Source organism: Anas platyrhynchos, chromosome 20, assembly GCF_047663525.1.
Source record: "Anas platyrhynchos isolate ZD024472 breed Pekin duck chromosome 20, IASCAAS_PekinDuck_T2T, whole genome shotgun sequence".
Classification (NCBI taxonomy): domain Eukaryota; kingdom Metazoa; phylum Chordata; class Aves; order Anseriformes; family Anatidae; genus Anas; species Anas platyrhynchos.
The window spans coordinates 7,926,510-7,942,823 of NC_092606.1; the positions used below are offsets into that span (position 1 = coordinate 7,926,510).

The following is a 16,314-nucleotide window of genomic DNA, read 5'->3' on the forward strand; positions in this document are numbered from 1 at the left end:
CTCAGTCCCCACTCTCCCACAGCCCCTGCTGTTTATTTGTATTTAGTGAAATCACCCATCGAGACCATTCTCTGAGCATGTGGAACCAGTGGAAACAACTCAGGGCGTTGGGTAAATACAAGAACGGTGTTGGCTTCCTCGCTTACCCTTCCCTGACCAACTTCCCTCGAGCTAAAACTAAGCCACGGGTGCTGTGAAGCTAAGCCCAGGCGACGAGGTGGGCACCAGCCCTTGACAAATCCTGCTAATTAGAACAGAGGTCCTGAGACAAATCTCAGCTTAGCAGGAGGCAACACCTGGGGCCCCAGATTTGCATTTCAGGCCTGAAGGCAAACAACCACCGGCACTGAACCCCAGGGGTATCCATGGCAAAACTTTGTTTTTAGGATAAGGCCACTGGAATGTAAACAGCAGGGCTGGAATTTAAAAGAAGACTCCAGTTGTACGTGTCCTGCATAGTTTGATGCAATGGCAGACGTATTCCCACTGGGTGAGGATAAGCAGGTTTACTTACGGGCACCAAAAATGAAGATTCCTAAGAAAAACCTTGGATCTCACTGCAAATCCAAACCTTTAACACTCAGTGAGGAGAGGAGAGCAGGAAGGCAAACAAAAAACAGACGCTGTGTTGTTACTTTGTTGTTTTTATATAATTTTTACAATATATTTCTCTTCATTTGCATATTTTACCCACATCTGTAGCTTTCTTTTTACATGTTGAACTGAACTGGAATAAATCTAAAGGTTTGATATATTTTAACAACTGATAAAAATTGCAAAGTAGTAAACCCGTAATAAAAGAAATTATAAAACTTTTTAAAGTGTTTAATGAAAGCAAGTCAAAGGTATCATTACGAACAATGTGGTTTGTCTTAAACACATCATAGGTGATTCAGGCAGGACAACTATTTTATTTTATTTTTAATATTAGGCACATTTTTTTTTCAGCATACCTGTTTTCCAGCCAGTTTTATACTACTCAATAGCATCATCACCTGCATCCAACTTGGAAGTGCTGGGGGGATTTTCAAGATGTGATTGATCATGAATATTCATTATTGGTATTCTCTTCTTCTTTATAACTACCAGGAAAAAAAAGAAAAGTGTTCCTTGTCTCTTAAAAATCCATAATGAATGATTGAGTCGTAAGGCAGCAACAGATTCAGTGTCAACTCAGGTCACAGTCCTTCAGTTCCATCTAGTGGGTAGAAATAATATTTAGTGGACAACGTTTCTAGACAGTCCCTTCAGGGCAAGATGACTGACTCAAGGCCAGTTACTGCTGGTAGAGTAAGTAGGTGGTGCGCCTGGTAAGGAACACTGGCCACTCCTGTGTCATCCTTGCAGCCTCGTGTGTCTTCGTACAGAAAGCAAAAAGACAGTCCAACTGAAAATCGTGAGTATGGTAGAGCCGTCACAGGTTCTATGAATGGTTTATTTACAGTCTTCATCCCTGATGTGAAAAAAGAAAAAAGCCTTCTTTTGACTAAAACATAGGAAGATCTCAGCAGCATGCTACATGCCCTAGCAAATCAGCCCGTTGCATATCCTTGACTGCTTGGCCCTCGATTCCCACGGAGGCAGTGAATAGGAAGTCCTACTGCTCAAGAAGAGCAATTTCAAAAGCTCACCTGTCCCATTGATGCGACTCCCTAACGCAGGCTTAGTAATAACATCTCATTTTGGTGTAGCAACTCAGAATCTGTTCACGCTCCCAGGAAGTGTGAACTCGTTGGTTTCTCACGGATGGGTCTCTCAGACACCCTTGCAGTGAGACTGCAAACTCCAATACATTGCTCAGATGTGGGAACAAAATGCTCCATGCGTTCAACATGCGCCACAACTCCGATAATTCCCTTCCCATCACAAGCTCCTTCTGGAAGGAAGAAGGGCTTCGACTTTCAGTTGCAGTATACTCAGAGAGGGGCTTCAGAGCAGTATCTCTGCATCCTTTCGGTCTTTGATAAATGGCATGTTTTTCCTGAATTCTGGCATTCTCCCTTGCCAAGAGGGCCACTCCATTCCTGAAGGTAACAGCTTCAGCACAGTTTGGTCTTCAGCTTTAAGTCTTTCAGGCAGAATAATGACATCCTGATTGAACCTCATCCCCTGAAGCAGCACTCACTTTACACTCCCCTGGCTGAACAGAAAGAAGTCAAGACATCTTTAACTACAGCCCTAGAGGCTGAAGAAAAGGGGATGCAGAATGCACAATTCCATCTCAGGGGGAGACTGGACCGCCCTTAAAGTATGTCCAGACCCAGCTGCTAAGACCATCAATTCAGAGGTCATCCATGGAAGTGGTGCTGCGGTGCTCATGGCACAGTGATATTTAGGTACCACTTACCTTTTCACCAAGCAAGGTCAAGAAGCATATTCCCTTCTCACAGAGCCACTGCCTTCACCCAACTTGAATCAGTCACCTAGACTCCACTACTGAAGTTTTTGGTTGCCTTTTTTTGTAATTTATTGTTGAAGTGGGGAAGGGAAGAAGAAAATAATTCTCACTGGAAGTTCTCTGAATTGATGGTTGACAAGACCAGCTAGATGTACTGCATAATGGTATACAAAATTCATCCCTAAATCCTTCTATGTTCTTTGTAACTCTTTGGAAAGGGAATAACCAGTGTAGTGGAGCAGGAAGAAAGCCAATTTATTTCAACATAGAAGGTCTGCAATTCATTCCACCTTCATTAAGAGTAATGCAGTTATTGCTGTGTAAGACAAGACCGGATTGATAATTAACCCCCACCCTGAGTGCTGGGAGTCCAGGTTCCCACCATTGCTGAGAAGGACCTCCTTAAGCCACTAGTACCCAAATAATTAACAGAAAAAAACCCTCATGAATAATTTCTTCTATGATCTTTGAGAAACGTGCAAGTTCCTCAGTTCTTCATATCACCACTGCTTAGTGAATGGAGGCCTGCCTTTGCTCTCTGCCCTAGAATAATGTACTATTTAGAATAATACCATCGGAGATAAATGAAGGTAAGAACAGATGATCCAGCTGATTGAATCAAAGAACAGGAGAAACATTAACCTCTTGCACAAGGATGCTCTGAAGCTGGAATTCTTTAACTGCTATGCAATCACCCGGCATTTGTTCTACAACCTGTAGTTTACCAATAATTAAAGTTCTTTTCCCTGGGTAGTAGCCTTCAAGGCAAAAGTAAACACGACAGGATTCAAGTGTGGACCATTTCTGCATCAGCCCACCAGATTCTGGTTTGCCTGTTTCACTCCAATGATACACAGGTGCTGCTGACTGCATCGTTCTAAGTTCAATCTTATCAAAGCTTTCAGGTTTCATCAATCGTTTCCTTGGGAGCAGATGATACCAATGGGGGGCCTTCCATTCTCATACTTCAGCTACCTTCTTTCATTTACTTTCTTTGAATTTAAAAAAAAGGAATTGTTCTGTTTACTCTAACATGCTACAATATGTGCATACATAACTGTAGGCGACGCGTGAGTTACTTCAAGATGTGCTTTTTCATTGAAGTGCGCTTTTACTTTTACAAATTCTACATCAAGGTGGAAGGAAGGAAGGCTGCAGAGTGCTCATACACTGAAGCTGAAGGAACTTTTCCTGAACGGAGTTAAGATGTTTGTTCCAAGGTTCCTATGGACAAACTACTCTATCCCATGCACTCCGGCCTGAGCCAGTATTAAACATTCCAGAAACTTGTTGATTTGTTTGGGTAGTTAATGGCAAGGCTGATAGCAGCAATGTTTTTCAGGGCCTAGAAGAGAGAAGAAAAAAAGCTAAGTCACGTCACACATTCTCCCAGTTCAAAACTGTGAAGAAATTCTTCTATTAATTTAAAAGAAATAATTAATTAACCATCCTGTCTCTACCTGGTTACCTCCTGGTACTGCATTTATTGGCACACATTCACACAGTTTCAGTGAGGCAACTGCATTTTCAGTGGCTGAAAGATCACCCCCACCCTACCCCCCTTGCCATGTTTTGGCAGTTGAGGGGTCAATACAATTAAATTAGATAAACCCAATTGAACTACTTGCATTAGAATGAGTTAGTGTTCTTTCCCAACAGTCAGTTTGTGACACATCATCTGACTATTAAAGGAGAAAAGCATTTGTGCACAGTTCATCACAGACAAACTTCAGAGGCCTGTCATGGTATAATAAATGCCAATGGGCAATCAGAAATTGTTCATTATTTCCATCTGCCATAAAAATATTACAAAAAACACATCTCTAGGATTGTGCAATCTTGTAATTACCTGTGCTGTGCAGCGATGAAGATGATCTTCAGTATTTAAGGCAAGCAAATACTCCTGTAGAGATCCAAGCTCCTGCAGCCACAAAGCATTCAATGAGCACCAACACTTCTACCAAAAATATCATCCTACTAACGAACATTAAAATGCTGATCACTAGCAGTCCCTAAGAACCAAATGCATCTGAACTACACACAAGACTCTTGGACTAGAACAGAGTTTGTGATTACAGAAATCAGTTACAGACTGTTCGTATGTAAGGCCCAAAATCAGCTGAAAGGGAACCACATTCAAATGCCTTTAAATTAATGATTTATTCTGAGAGGAATGCTGATTTAAGAGTGGCTTTATGGCCTACACCTCAGTTGCACAAGGAAGAGTCATGACTATTACTTACAGACCATGACGGATAAGGCAACTACATTCCCCTTAATTAGAATTTGCTACCAGACTCCACAAGAGAAAGCTGCTCATATTTCTAAAGCATACAAAAGTTCTGATGAACTTGGCCAAGATAAAGGAAAAATGCATTTAGTTTGACACTGAACTACATAACATTCCCAGCACTGGGGAGAGAAGAGAGATAAATAAAGGAACTGCTTACAGTAACTCTGTTTTCTGTAACAAAAAAGAGTTCTGCAAGTGCACGATGAAGAGGAAGGAGAATACCAGGCTTGGTCACATCATGACACAAGTTGTTTTCCATATGGGTGAAAAGCTGCCAAAGTGGCTTCAACAAGGTGAGGTCACAGTCTCTGAAAAAAAGGTCATTTAAATGAAATAGTGAGTAACCATGATCTTAAGCCTATTCGTAGGAGAAAACAAATCAACCGTCCCCTTCCCCCCTCCAATTTAAGGGAACAAAAACATGCATTTCTGACAGTTAGATGTATAAAGCAAGGGAGAAACACAAGAACCATTTTAAATCCAAATTCAGTCAGGTGTTTCAGCACAATGAATTTCATTCTGAATCAGTGAAGTGAAGAAAACCTTATATTCATGGACACATCTAAATGGCTCTTCTAAAATCGAGTAGCCTCCTGAAATGAGGACTTTAAAATAACTACATACATCATTTTGCTTAATGCTCTGGCTCAGCTGCTTGGAATTGTACAATATCAACCTGCAGCGCTGGGCAGCTGACATCCTGGTTTAGGGCAGAGAGATAATTCTTTATAAACAGCTCCAGTCCTGCCTCCTTCCTACTCCCGAGTTAAAGCAAGCCAATTCACATGTCACTAATTATACAGACAGAATGATAAATACAGTTACGTAGAGGGGAAAGAATCTATCATAATCTGTCATCAGATTAATACAAGGAAAGTATAAAATATAAGCACAATGGAGACTTGATCTTTTACCAGTTAAATTTGTTGTCCACAGGACAAAGCAGGACAAACTTTTTTAGTTTTCTAATTAGAAAAAAAAAGAAGCTAAAAGAACTTGAAAATATCATAAATTTGTAATTACAAATAAAAGCAAAATCAGTTTTTCAGACTTTGATGCAGATTGGTGTACACAAAGAGGTAAGCAATGGTTCTATGTAATTGTCCATTTTTATTACTGTACGCAAGTACACTTTGACTTCTTTTTATCAAAGTAAGCTTAGTAGAATGCTGTCATTTTATTGGTTTTGTTTGCTCTAAACAAAGAGGGCATAACTGAGGTGTCAGCCGTGATGTGCTAATGAGTTAATGCAACAATACACTTTTTCAAGACTTTAAAAACTCAGTATCTTTTACAACATCTATTTTCAGAAATACCCAGGCCATGCATACTTGAGCACTATCACACCTATCCTTTCTGAAACTCAATTACGGGTTTTGCAATGGTACAACTATAATAATCGTTAAAAAGTTATTTACATGATTAGTGAATCAGATCATCATTTCACCAATTTATGATTTCATCCTCACCTTAATTCTGAAGGACAACTAAAAGAGAATCAATTTCTAGAAAATCAAGTGCAAACTGTTTTGTTTTGTTTTTTTCCTGTTTCGGTTTATTAAAAAAAAATTAAAAATGGCAAAAAACAACAACAAAAACAAACAGCATACAACCCTGCCTTCCAGTGTACAAGGCAGAACAGGGCCCTTACCTCTGGGCGCTGCATTGCACAATCTTCAAGAGCAAGTGAATGGCCTTCAAACGCTGGTGACCAGTCTGGCGGCACGCTACCCCAACCTGCCATTCCCAGATTTTGGCCAGCGGGAGGTGGGGAACAACCCTTTCCTCAGACAGCATCTGCTTTAGAATTTCAAACCCTGGTAAAAAATAAAATAAAAATAAAAAAATAAAAATCAAACAGCTATTGCTTTGTGTGGACCCATTTTGCTCATACACCCTGTAGGGACTCATTTTGCTCGTAAACAGTTTTCTCCATATATTGAGCATTGCTCTGGCAAGCAAGAATAAAAATAAAGAACAAAAATCTGAGATAACTCCAGACTACAGTCTGACATAGCCAGTCTTTTCTGGGACTAAAATTAAGTAAAAAGTTAGCAAGAATCCTATCTGAAATTGAAGTTTTGCCCCCAAGTAAGGAAAACCAAACACAGGTCCTCAATATTATGTGATGCTCAGTGGAGTTTTGCTGATTACAAATCACCCACCATCCTCAATTCTATTAAAAACATCTAAACTCTAAAATAAACTAACAAAGCCTTCCATGCTATATCTACAAATTAGACCCAGAAACAGCCTATTCTAATGGACAACTACCTTTTAAAAAGACAATTAAAATGATATCTGTTTCCAATTATGGCACCTGGGAGTGCTTACTAAATCCTGTGTGTAATTACTGTCCTATAATGAGGCTTTGAATGCAAGTAATGTTATTATAATTGTTATCTCCAAGCCTCTATAAAGATTTGGTATTTCTAGCATACAGTCACAGCATATAAGAGCCATTAGCCAAGTTGCAGCTTGAACAAGACAAATTACATATTTCCAAAATTCTGAAGGAATCAGATTTTAAAAAAAAAGGCCAACAACAACAAAAAACAGATAAACCCTAGTCTGCCAAAGCTCCTGCAAAATAACTCCAAGAAGTCCTTTCAGTTACAGCCTGAACAACACTCACCTGTCTGAAACCTTCCAAGATGACCTGCGGTCACTGTAAACTTATAACCCCACTCAGTGTTACTCATGTCAGAAGTAAATCGGTAATACAGCGTGTCTCCTGTGAATGGGGGAAGGGAGAAAATACACATTACTACTGAGTTTTGCTATCAGAAATGCACTTTGTCATTAAAATAAACTAATCCTAGATATTGTCATTCAAGACAGGTCATTTTTTTTCCCTCTAATTATGAAATGTGCAGAACAGGAGACTGAAGCAAAATACAGAATGATTTTCACTGTATAAAAACACTTGCAATATCTCCTACATTTTTGTCAACTACATAAAAGATGAGGGAGTTAAAGAACACAACCAAACTTCACTTTTCCCACTTGTGTAATGGATCAGTTATGATTTACGAAGAAACAACCTCTGAATGGGCAGCCAAGTTCACAGTCCACTAAGCAAAAGGGAAAAAATTGTGAAAGTAAAGTTGCGTTACTCTTATGTGTCAGAAAACAAAATTGCAGACTTCTACATTACAGAACAAAATAGTTAGCCACCTGAAGCTGGAAGAACTACCAAAATGCTTGACCAGTTTACAATTGTGCAGTGGGACATTCAAGAAGTTTTTGTCATTGTAGTTATCTACAGCTTCACAAAGACGACTACTGGTAGTTAGCTGTAGTGCTAAACAAAACAGATCTTTATCTGTTGTGCTCTGTAACGTCAGATCTGGCTAAAACTTACAATTTCCTTCTTTTCCATTGAAAAGTCACTCTGGGCAGACAGGCTAGTTTTCACTGGGTGTGGAATTTTCTAAGTTTCAAGTGGAGGAAAGACTTCAAAAGCATTTGTTAGGATAAAGAAAACCAAAACAAAAGTTTTTAAAAATAATAATAATAAAAAAATAAACAAATCTATTCATTTTCCCCTTTTCACTATGAAATGGAGTCACTGTTCTCTCCTACTCCTACACAGCAGTGACTGCCTGGAGAAAGCCCTGTCATCAAATGTAAAGCCCAGAAGCTGCCTTCAAGTGCCTGGATTCAGCTAGACCCTGCTGAGTGAAATCACGAGCCTCAGTCCAGAGAGCTGTAGCTGGAACTGAAGTTTCACAGGGTGAGACTCAAGTTTCACAGCCAAGGCTGCTCCAAAACAATGGGCCTCAAAGTTCAGTTTCCTGGCAAACCTCTGCAACTACTTGGGAGGAAGAAGAGGAAGGAAAAAAAGTTCATAAAAAATCCAAAATATTTCTGCAGAACAGACGTTGATTTCCAACTTGCACCCTGTAACCCAAACTCCTTTGCTGAGAAAGTTCCTAGATCTATTTACAGCTACTGACAATATGCAATGTCAAGTTTCCAGCAATGCCACAGAGCATTTAACTCGGTAGTTTAAAGCAGCTTAACATCAGAAGCATGAGATCTGTACTGCTTTCTCCATGCAGCCCCTCAGATCACTGGCATTTGGTACTGTGTTATCAAAAACGTGCTTACAGAATACAGACCAAAGTTGCCAGTGAAGGGACTGACTTTTTCAGCTATGCTCAGTGGCAACAACTGCAGACAAGGCATTGGCACTCTCTCTTTATTTGCTCTGAGCACTAGTGTAGGACGGAGACGAGAGATAAGCCTATCTGTTTAAAAAAAAATGTGCTTCCTGTGGAAAGTAAGACAAGGCAGAAACAATGTAAGTGAATATCATGCAGAACAAGGACTGTGTTGGAACAGTATCAAGATCAAAATTTGTTTCCAGTAGCTAAGTGCTTGCTTTGACTGAGGTGGGGAAGAAAAGGTCAGAAATAAAACAGTATGGAATGTGTCAAGTAGCAAAACAACAGATAAGCCCACTTCAAAAAAATAAATGCAGGAGAAGCCTGTGAGAGCAAACACACAGGGCCAAGAAAAGGAGGTTTTTCCCCTCACACCTCTCAGTAACATCTGCATTTTCAGTAGTTTCTCTCAAGAGTGCCAGGTACCAGCAATCCCCAACACTTTTGTGCTTTAAAACACTGCATGTTCACCTGGAAGCTCAAAATCGTTCCATTTCTGCGGAGACCCACTGAAGCTGTGCCGATCCTGCTGGAAGTCACTGCTGCTGGACATGAGCAGCTCATCACAGCCTTCTTCTGTATTACACTGAGAGTCAAATTTGATTGAGAGGTAGATAGCACCGGGAATTTGAACTTTATCCTGAGAAATAAACACGTTATCTTTGTATACTGTAATGCTGTATTACCAAGAAGCTATTTAACTTTCACCTTACAAACAGGAGTGGTATAGAAAATATTACAGTACCTCCACAGCAAGAAAAACAAGCCTTTGTTAGTTTAATAGGGAACTAATCTAACAAATGTAAAGCATGTCCTGTTGCTTGCACTAGATATTAAGAGTGTAAAAATTAATTACTAGCAATGCTAGCGGTGGTATTCGTTTCTGATATTGATTGTATTGCCAGATCCTAAAGGCTTGCATGCCTTTAAAAATAAAGAAGAGAAGAGTCTTAGCTGCAGGGAAGTAAAAATCCCAATGCTGCCCAGAAGCTGTAATTACTTACCAAACTCTATTTGCATGAGCATGCTCAGAAAAATGCTTTCAAACAATATCAAGAAAAGAACAATCAGAAAAGAGAATCAAAAAAGGAAAAAAAGAAAGATTCCACTCCTAGCTTTCACCTAACAGCACAACAAAGTAACAGGCCAATAGGAACAAACGTTTGGATGAAAAGTAGAAATATTTGCTCATTAAGGCCTTGATACCATTTAAGTATATGAACTGCTTCAAACACATGCATATTAAAACCATTTAAGTTACGGGCCTTTCATATGATCAAATTAGTATATTAAAGTGGCTATTAAAGTGCCTTAGTGAACATATTTCTTTGCAGGGCAAGTCTTCAGCTATCTGGCACTGACTTCAAAAACAACAGGTTATTTCACAGGTACTTCAAGCACAGAAGTCCCATGGTTATACACGTGGAACACTGCCACATTTCTGCTTCAAACACCTTGATATTTTTCAGTCTTCAAGTCATGTTAGCCCACTGCACTGCAATAGTTATAACTTACCTCAAAATTTGTATTGTTGTTGTAAGGATGTTTAGACTCACGCATCTGGACTGCCATCCCAGGTTCCTCCATGAACTGGCAAGCTGTCAGCGCCATCGTTCCCAGCATGCTCCCACTGCATCCATGCAGCACTTTCTGCAGAATCTGAGAAGCAGCACATTGTGTAAATGCAATTTGCTATCTAAGCAACATTTGCAAACTTGCAAACTTGCAAACTGATACATTTCTAGTTGTTTAACATTTCAGAGTAGAGAATCCAGGTACCAGCAAGAAATGAGACAAATTCACATGTCTACAAGCACCTAGAGGTGCAGAAGATTTTACTTTGTCCTCTGTTTCAGACCTTTTGGCCTTTAAGTGATAAAAACATGACAGCTACTACCTACGTCTCTTTCCATAAATGCTAGAATAAAGGTTAATTCACAGTGAACTGAAGCTGTAAAAAAGGAAGATCATTTAAAAACTTTGTTAACATGCTAAACAGACACTTTTACCTTCCATATCTACAGGTTTCAATTTGAACAGAATGCATCCTATATTTTAGTCTTCAAAATGTACAAGTACACATATAAAAAGGAAGGATTAAGTATTAGTCAAATGGTTTCAGTGTCTGAAAGAGCTAGATGCAAGAGTTGTATCATCAAAAATACACATAGATGCCATTCAGTCTATCAGGACACATTAAGTAATAATTCAGAACAACCTTAACTCTCCACTGTTTCTTATTTTTCAAAAGTGCACAAAAGTTCTTTATCAGGAGTCCTATTACTCAAGGTCCTTTACAGGTCGTTCTAGCAACCCATTGCATTGCCTCACCTGTTATCTCCTCCAATAAAACTAGCCATATTAGCTCAGGCCAAAAGTTTCTCCTCCAAATCAGCCAGTAATAGATTTTTTGAGAAAAACGAATATAAAAAACACAGGAAGTACACAGCATGGTTCCATGAATACATTCTTTGCCTCCACAAACTTGTAGAATGGCCTAAGTCAAAGGCTATGCCTTTGTATTTTATATGCCTTAACAGATTTTTATTACATCAGTTCATCCTGTCATTTTCTGATCCTATATAAACACCCTGTGGTAACAACTTTAATGACATACTGTGTCAAACACCAGCTCTTTTGGTTTGTTTTGGACTTTCCACTGACTACCTTAATCTGACACTCCTTTGTTTTCTTACCGGGAGGGCCAGTGAATAAGACTTGATGTTTACTTTTTCTATGTTGCTCATGATTTTAAGACTATAGAGAAGGAGGAACAGACTTTTTATTATTTCTCCTCCCTCAGTACCCACAGGACAAAGATCCAGGGTCAAGAAAACTAGTTGGTTTCTCACATGGAAGTTATTCCATGGCTATAATAATCCCTGCCACTCTTCTGCAGACCTTTTCTAGTTGCACTGCATCTTTTCCTTAAAATGAGGGAGTCAGGTTGTGTGCTGCAGTCCAGATGAGAGCATAGTATTGGTTCAGTGACATACTGATGCCTTCGGTTTTATTTTTAATCCCTTTTTTGAAGATTTCTAGCACTTGATTTGCTTCGACTGCTGTGAAGCATTCAACTGACATTTTCATTACAACATTCTATTATAATTCTGAGATCACTTCCACCACAGTAACACTCAGCCCATCAACGGCGTAGCAGGTATTACAATACACACACTGAGATCCAACAAAAATCAGCTTTCAAAATGGACTGCCTAGTTTGCCAATTTCTCAACAAGATTTATCGCCATGTAACTGAAAGAGTCGTCTCCAAGGAGCTAGTTTTTTTCATTTTCTGTTTAAAAAAAAATCAGTACATTAAGACACTGACAGATTCTGACTGCTTTTTCAGAACTAATTTAAATTTTGGAGTTTCAATTTAGCTGAAAAAAAGAACTGCACGTATTTTTGTTAGTCAGAGGCTTGTGGAATGTAGGCATAGGGCTTGCTCACATGCACAAGTGAAATCCACTTACTTTTTCCCATAACTGCTTTTCCTCTAGCTGCATAAGCATGTCCAGTATGTATGTCATATGGGCTGGGCCACTAAGATCTAGGATTTCCTCATTTATTGCCACATCATCCGGCCATTCAGCTAACAGCGATGCCAGCACGTGCCTGGCATAAAGAACAGCAGTTGCCTCATTTACACGATACAAGTAGTCCCTCACAGACTTTTTGCTTCTGGAGTCCAGCTCCTTATGCAAGAGTATGGAACTCTTAGTGCGACGCTGCTTGGCATAACTAAGCTGAAGATCACTTTCCGTGTTAGTTATCAGTTTCTGGGCAACTGGATTGGTTTCTTCTGTTGCTTTATCACAGAGCACAGGCTTTGACTGAAAAAGAAAGAAAAAGTTTGAATATACACTCTCAACAATATCCTTCCTTGATTATGTTTGGATATCTGACTCATCCATCAGACTGCAAGCTGAATTTACAAATTACTGTATTTTACATACAGAAAATTATATGATCAAAGAACACAAAGTACAATTTCTCATGTACTTAGACGGATGAAATTTCTCAAAAAAAAAAACAAAAAACCAACAAACTGTTTATATCAAGAGACTTCACCATACACTGATACTTTCATGATTGTACATATGATCAGGAACAGCAGTTATAATTCTAACCTGAAATGCTAATTTAAGCTGAACTACAGAGGTAAAGCAACGTAGTCCCACCCTATTTGTGACCCTAGAATAAAATCACAGAATGATGCAAGTTGAGAGGAATCTTTGGAGACCATTTGGTCCAAAAAAGACCTGAAGCTGAGCCATATTCAAAATTATATTAAGTTCCTCAAGGCTTTGTCCAGTCAAGCTGGGAGCGTTTCCAGGGGTGGATATTTGACAACTCCTGTATGAACTGTTGTAACATCTAAAATTTTTTCTTCTAATTACTTGAAACTACTTCAGGAAGTCCTCAAACCAGTTCACTATGCAACTGATATAAAATTGTGCTGGTGATATGACATGGCCAGGAACCAGCACCCAAATAAAGCAAAAAACTGCATAACCACACTATTGAATATAAAACCTCACCGTTGCAAGTGTAGTGTCTACTCTGCAAAACAACATTACTTCCTTGTTCTGCTGCAGTTACTGTGAGATAGCATTGCAATGGTAAAACAGTAACTGCACAAGCTTACAGCAATTAGATACAATCTCTCCTGTATAAGGAAAGGAAATCACAGCATGCAATCATAATTTGTTCTCCTGACCTGAGAATCAAGTTCTCTTGCTTCCTTACAGAAGAATTTAAAAGGAGTAAATGCTTGCTTCTTGTTGCATCTGCTCATTCATTTTGACATAAAACATTAACAACAGATTATTCCAGTTGTTAAAAAAAGCACTCTGAAGTTTCTAAACAAAACTGAAGTTACTAAATGCCGAAACTAATTATTTATAAACTGTGTCTTTTAGTGGAGACATACACACCAAACATGGTAAGATGATCATATCTGTATCTACTGCTTTTGAACTCTGCTCCTCCAACCTCAAACGCTTGCTGGGTTGCCATTTCTGAGCCAGTGTTCGGATCTTCTCATCTGTTGTAATTACATCTCCATCAAACCTTAAAAAAAAGACAAAAGAAAAAAACATATAAATGTGTTTGAAATTAATGCAAATAAAATTAACACCATTAAATACAAATTAAAGTCTTTCCACTGCCTGTTTTAAAAAGATTCTCTAAACTCAACCTATTTTGTCACATTATGTTAAGTAGCTTCCCTGCTTGAACAAGTAGAGGGTTTTACATGACATAAAATCGCTCATCTCTATGAAAACACAATCGCTCCAAGGCATGCTTTGATTACTAGAAGTCACATGAAGGTCTGTTCATTCTTTCTCAGGATAACTTAGAGATATAGTAGACCTACATATGGGAGTTATTGTACTGAAAAGAACATGCAGCATATTTCAGAAGATGGTGACTTGTTTCCATAATTACAACTAAAACTCAACAGGAGTTCAATTCTTTACTTTTCACACATGAAAACCAAGTCATATCCTTGAAACGATTTCTATTCAGCACCTTGCACATTTTAAGTTACAACCTCTATCTTACAGTAACCTTGTTTTTGATTGGACCCAGTCTTTCACACACCTCTTTTGAACTTCTAGGAAAAAAGAATCTGTTCTTTTCATTTGCAACTCATACATGGCTCGAAGAATATGTAGAGGTGCATTAAGTGCATCATGTGTCATCTGAAAGAGATTAAAAAAAAAAAAAAAAAGACATTTCAGGCAAAGATGAAAGATGTGCTTCTTTAAGGGAGACCGAGGTATTATTTTCTATTTATCATATGCATTAAAAATTAATGAATTTAATAATATCTGAATTAGTAGAAATGAAAAGTAGTTTAGCAAAAACTGTTATAATGATTTTACAGCATTCATTATTGTGTTCTCAGTACGAAGTTTTATTTTCTGTTTCCTTCCTTTTTATTTCTTGAAATCACAGACCTACAGAATATAAATCTAGAAGAAAATCAGCCATACAAACTACCAAATATATTATGCAATTAGCAAATCTATAGTGACTTCCAAGGAGGAAAAAGTAAGTACCAAGAAACATATTTTGGTGGCTTCATCCAAACCCTCCAGAGGATCGAGTTTGTTCTGCTCTAAATCAGCAGAACCAACAACGGATTGCTCCACATCTTGATCTTGTTCCCTTTCTTCCAGTTCAGTATCCTCACGTTCAGCCAGGGAACTGATCTCTTTCTTTGAGGAATACAGCATTATTGACAAAATCTATACAGAAAAAGGTAGCATATGGTGTGACAGCTGTAGATATCATTAGTGTATCAGCAATCAGCATTTTAAGAACATTGTAAGACTTGGACAGAGTTTAGCACATACTATTCTAAAAAGAAACAACACCTAAATCAAACCACAACAGAAAAGGAACATGAATTTAAACCATTTCCCACTTCACAAATAAGTTACACCTTCCAGGTTACTAAAGACAACTTCAGTAATTAGCCAAAAGCATAAAAAAAATGAGAAAATATTTAACCATTTCAGAACATCAAAGGTTTCAGGATTCTTAGACAAAGACAGAAGAGAGGTAACTATCACTAATAAGCCAGAGCTGCCCATACACACTCTTCATGCCTATGATAAAGCACAACTAATGACTGAACCACTTTTATCTTTCTGCAATTAAATATTCAGAAACAATGCGCCCACATACGTATTGACGTCCCTATATTGCACAGCAGTAATATCTTGCACATGCCAGTGAGTAACACAACTAATATTTTTCTTTTAGATTAATTATTTTTTTTAATTGAAGAATGGAATCTTCAAGAATAGTCTAAATAAAATTTATAAATGAAACTGAGTAGGTGATTAATGCCTCATCTTCCAAAATTCTTTCAAACATGATCAGATTATTAAAGATGGAGTTGATATTAATTAAAGTTAGACTATTATCTATACAGTTATGACAGAGAAAGGCAGACCCAGGGATACAGGAAATGAACATTTTTTCAAAAATATTCTTAGCACTTTCTTCATAAAAGGAAAGTGCAATGCCATTAAAATTTCACGTCACCCTGTGAAGCTACATTTTGCAAGAAGTCAAAAGCTTATTTTCTCACCTCCAAGTCTCTGAGAAGCCAGGTCTTGCTGAAGCCAGTTCCTTTGCTACATTTCTTCACAAGAAGCTTGAGTAAACCAGACTGAAGAAAAGCAGCTTGGACTTCCTTAAAACCATGGATCTGCACATACAGACAGACAACTTATCACAATGCTTGCCAGGCCTTAACACACAGCCTATCTATAGTACAAGTAATTTTCATTTATTTCCTTAAAAACAAAAAACAAGTAAAAAAAACCACAGAACCCCACTTCAGATACTTTAATAGTATAAACCATGACACACAGTACTAACTGTATGTCTGTTTTGCTCTGACTGTCCGAAACACTACAGACTTCTCTCTT

At 38.3% G+C, this 16,314-nt stretch overlaps 1 protein-coding gene across 2 annotated transcripts in view; it reads right to left on the reverse strand.

Moving 5' to 3' along the window:
- Positions 1 to 626: 626 nt before the first annotated feature.
- The window catches only part of ZZEF1 (zinc finger ZZ-type and EF-hand domain containing 1), a 59,997-nt gene continuing 44,309 nt past the window's right edge, over positions 627 to 16,314 (reverse strand). For both annotated transcript variants that reach the window (XM_027445920.3, XM_027445919.3), the window contains exons 44-55: positions 15,972 to 16,091; positions 14,932 to 15,120; positions 14,471 to 14,571; positions 13,801 to 13,936; positions 12,337 to 12,696; positions 10,376 to 10,519; positions 9,332 to 9,500; positions 7,327 to 7,425; positions 6,343 to 6,508; positions 4,849 to 4,999; positions 4,248 to 4,319; positions 627 to 3,743 (exon numbers count right to left, since the gene is read on the reverse strand). In XM_027445920.3, coding sequence (XP_027301721.3) covers positions 3,669 to 3,743; positions 4,248 to 4,319; positions 4,849 to 4,999; positions 6,343 to 6,508; positions 7,327 to 7,425; positions 9,332 to 9,500; positions 10,376 to 10,519; positions 12,337 to 12,696; positions 13,801 to 13,936; positions 14,471 to 14,571; positions 14,932 to 15,120; positions 15,972 to 16,091 — 1,782 coding nt within the window. In that variant the 3' untranslated portion in view covers positions 627 to 3,668. The remainder of the gene's footprint in view (positions 3,744 to 4,247; positions 4,320 to 4,848; positions 5,000 to 6,342; positions 6,509 to 7,326; positions 7,426 to 9,331; positions 9,501 to 10,375; positions 10,520 to 12,336; positions 12,697 to 13,800; positions 13,937 to 14,470; positions 14,572 to 14,931; positions 15,121 to 15,971; positions 16,092 to 16,314) is intronic.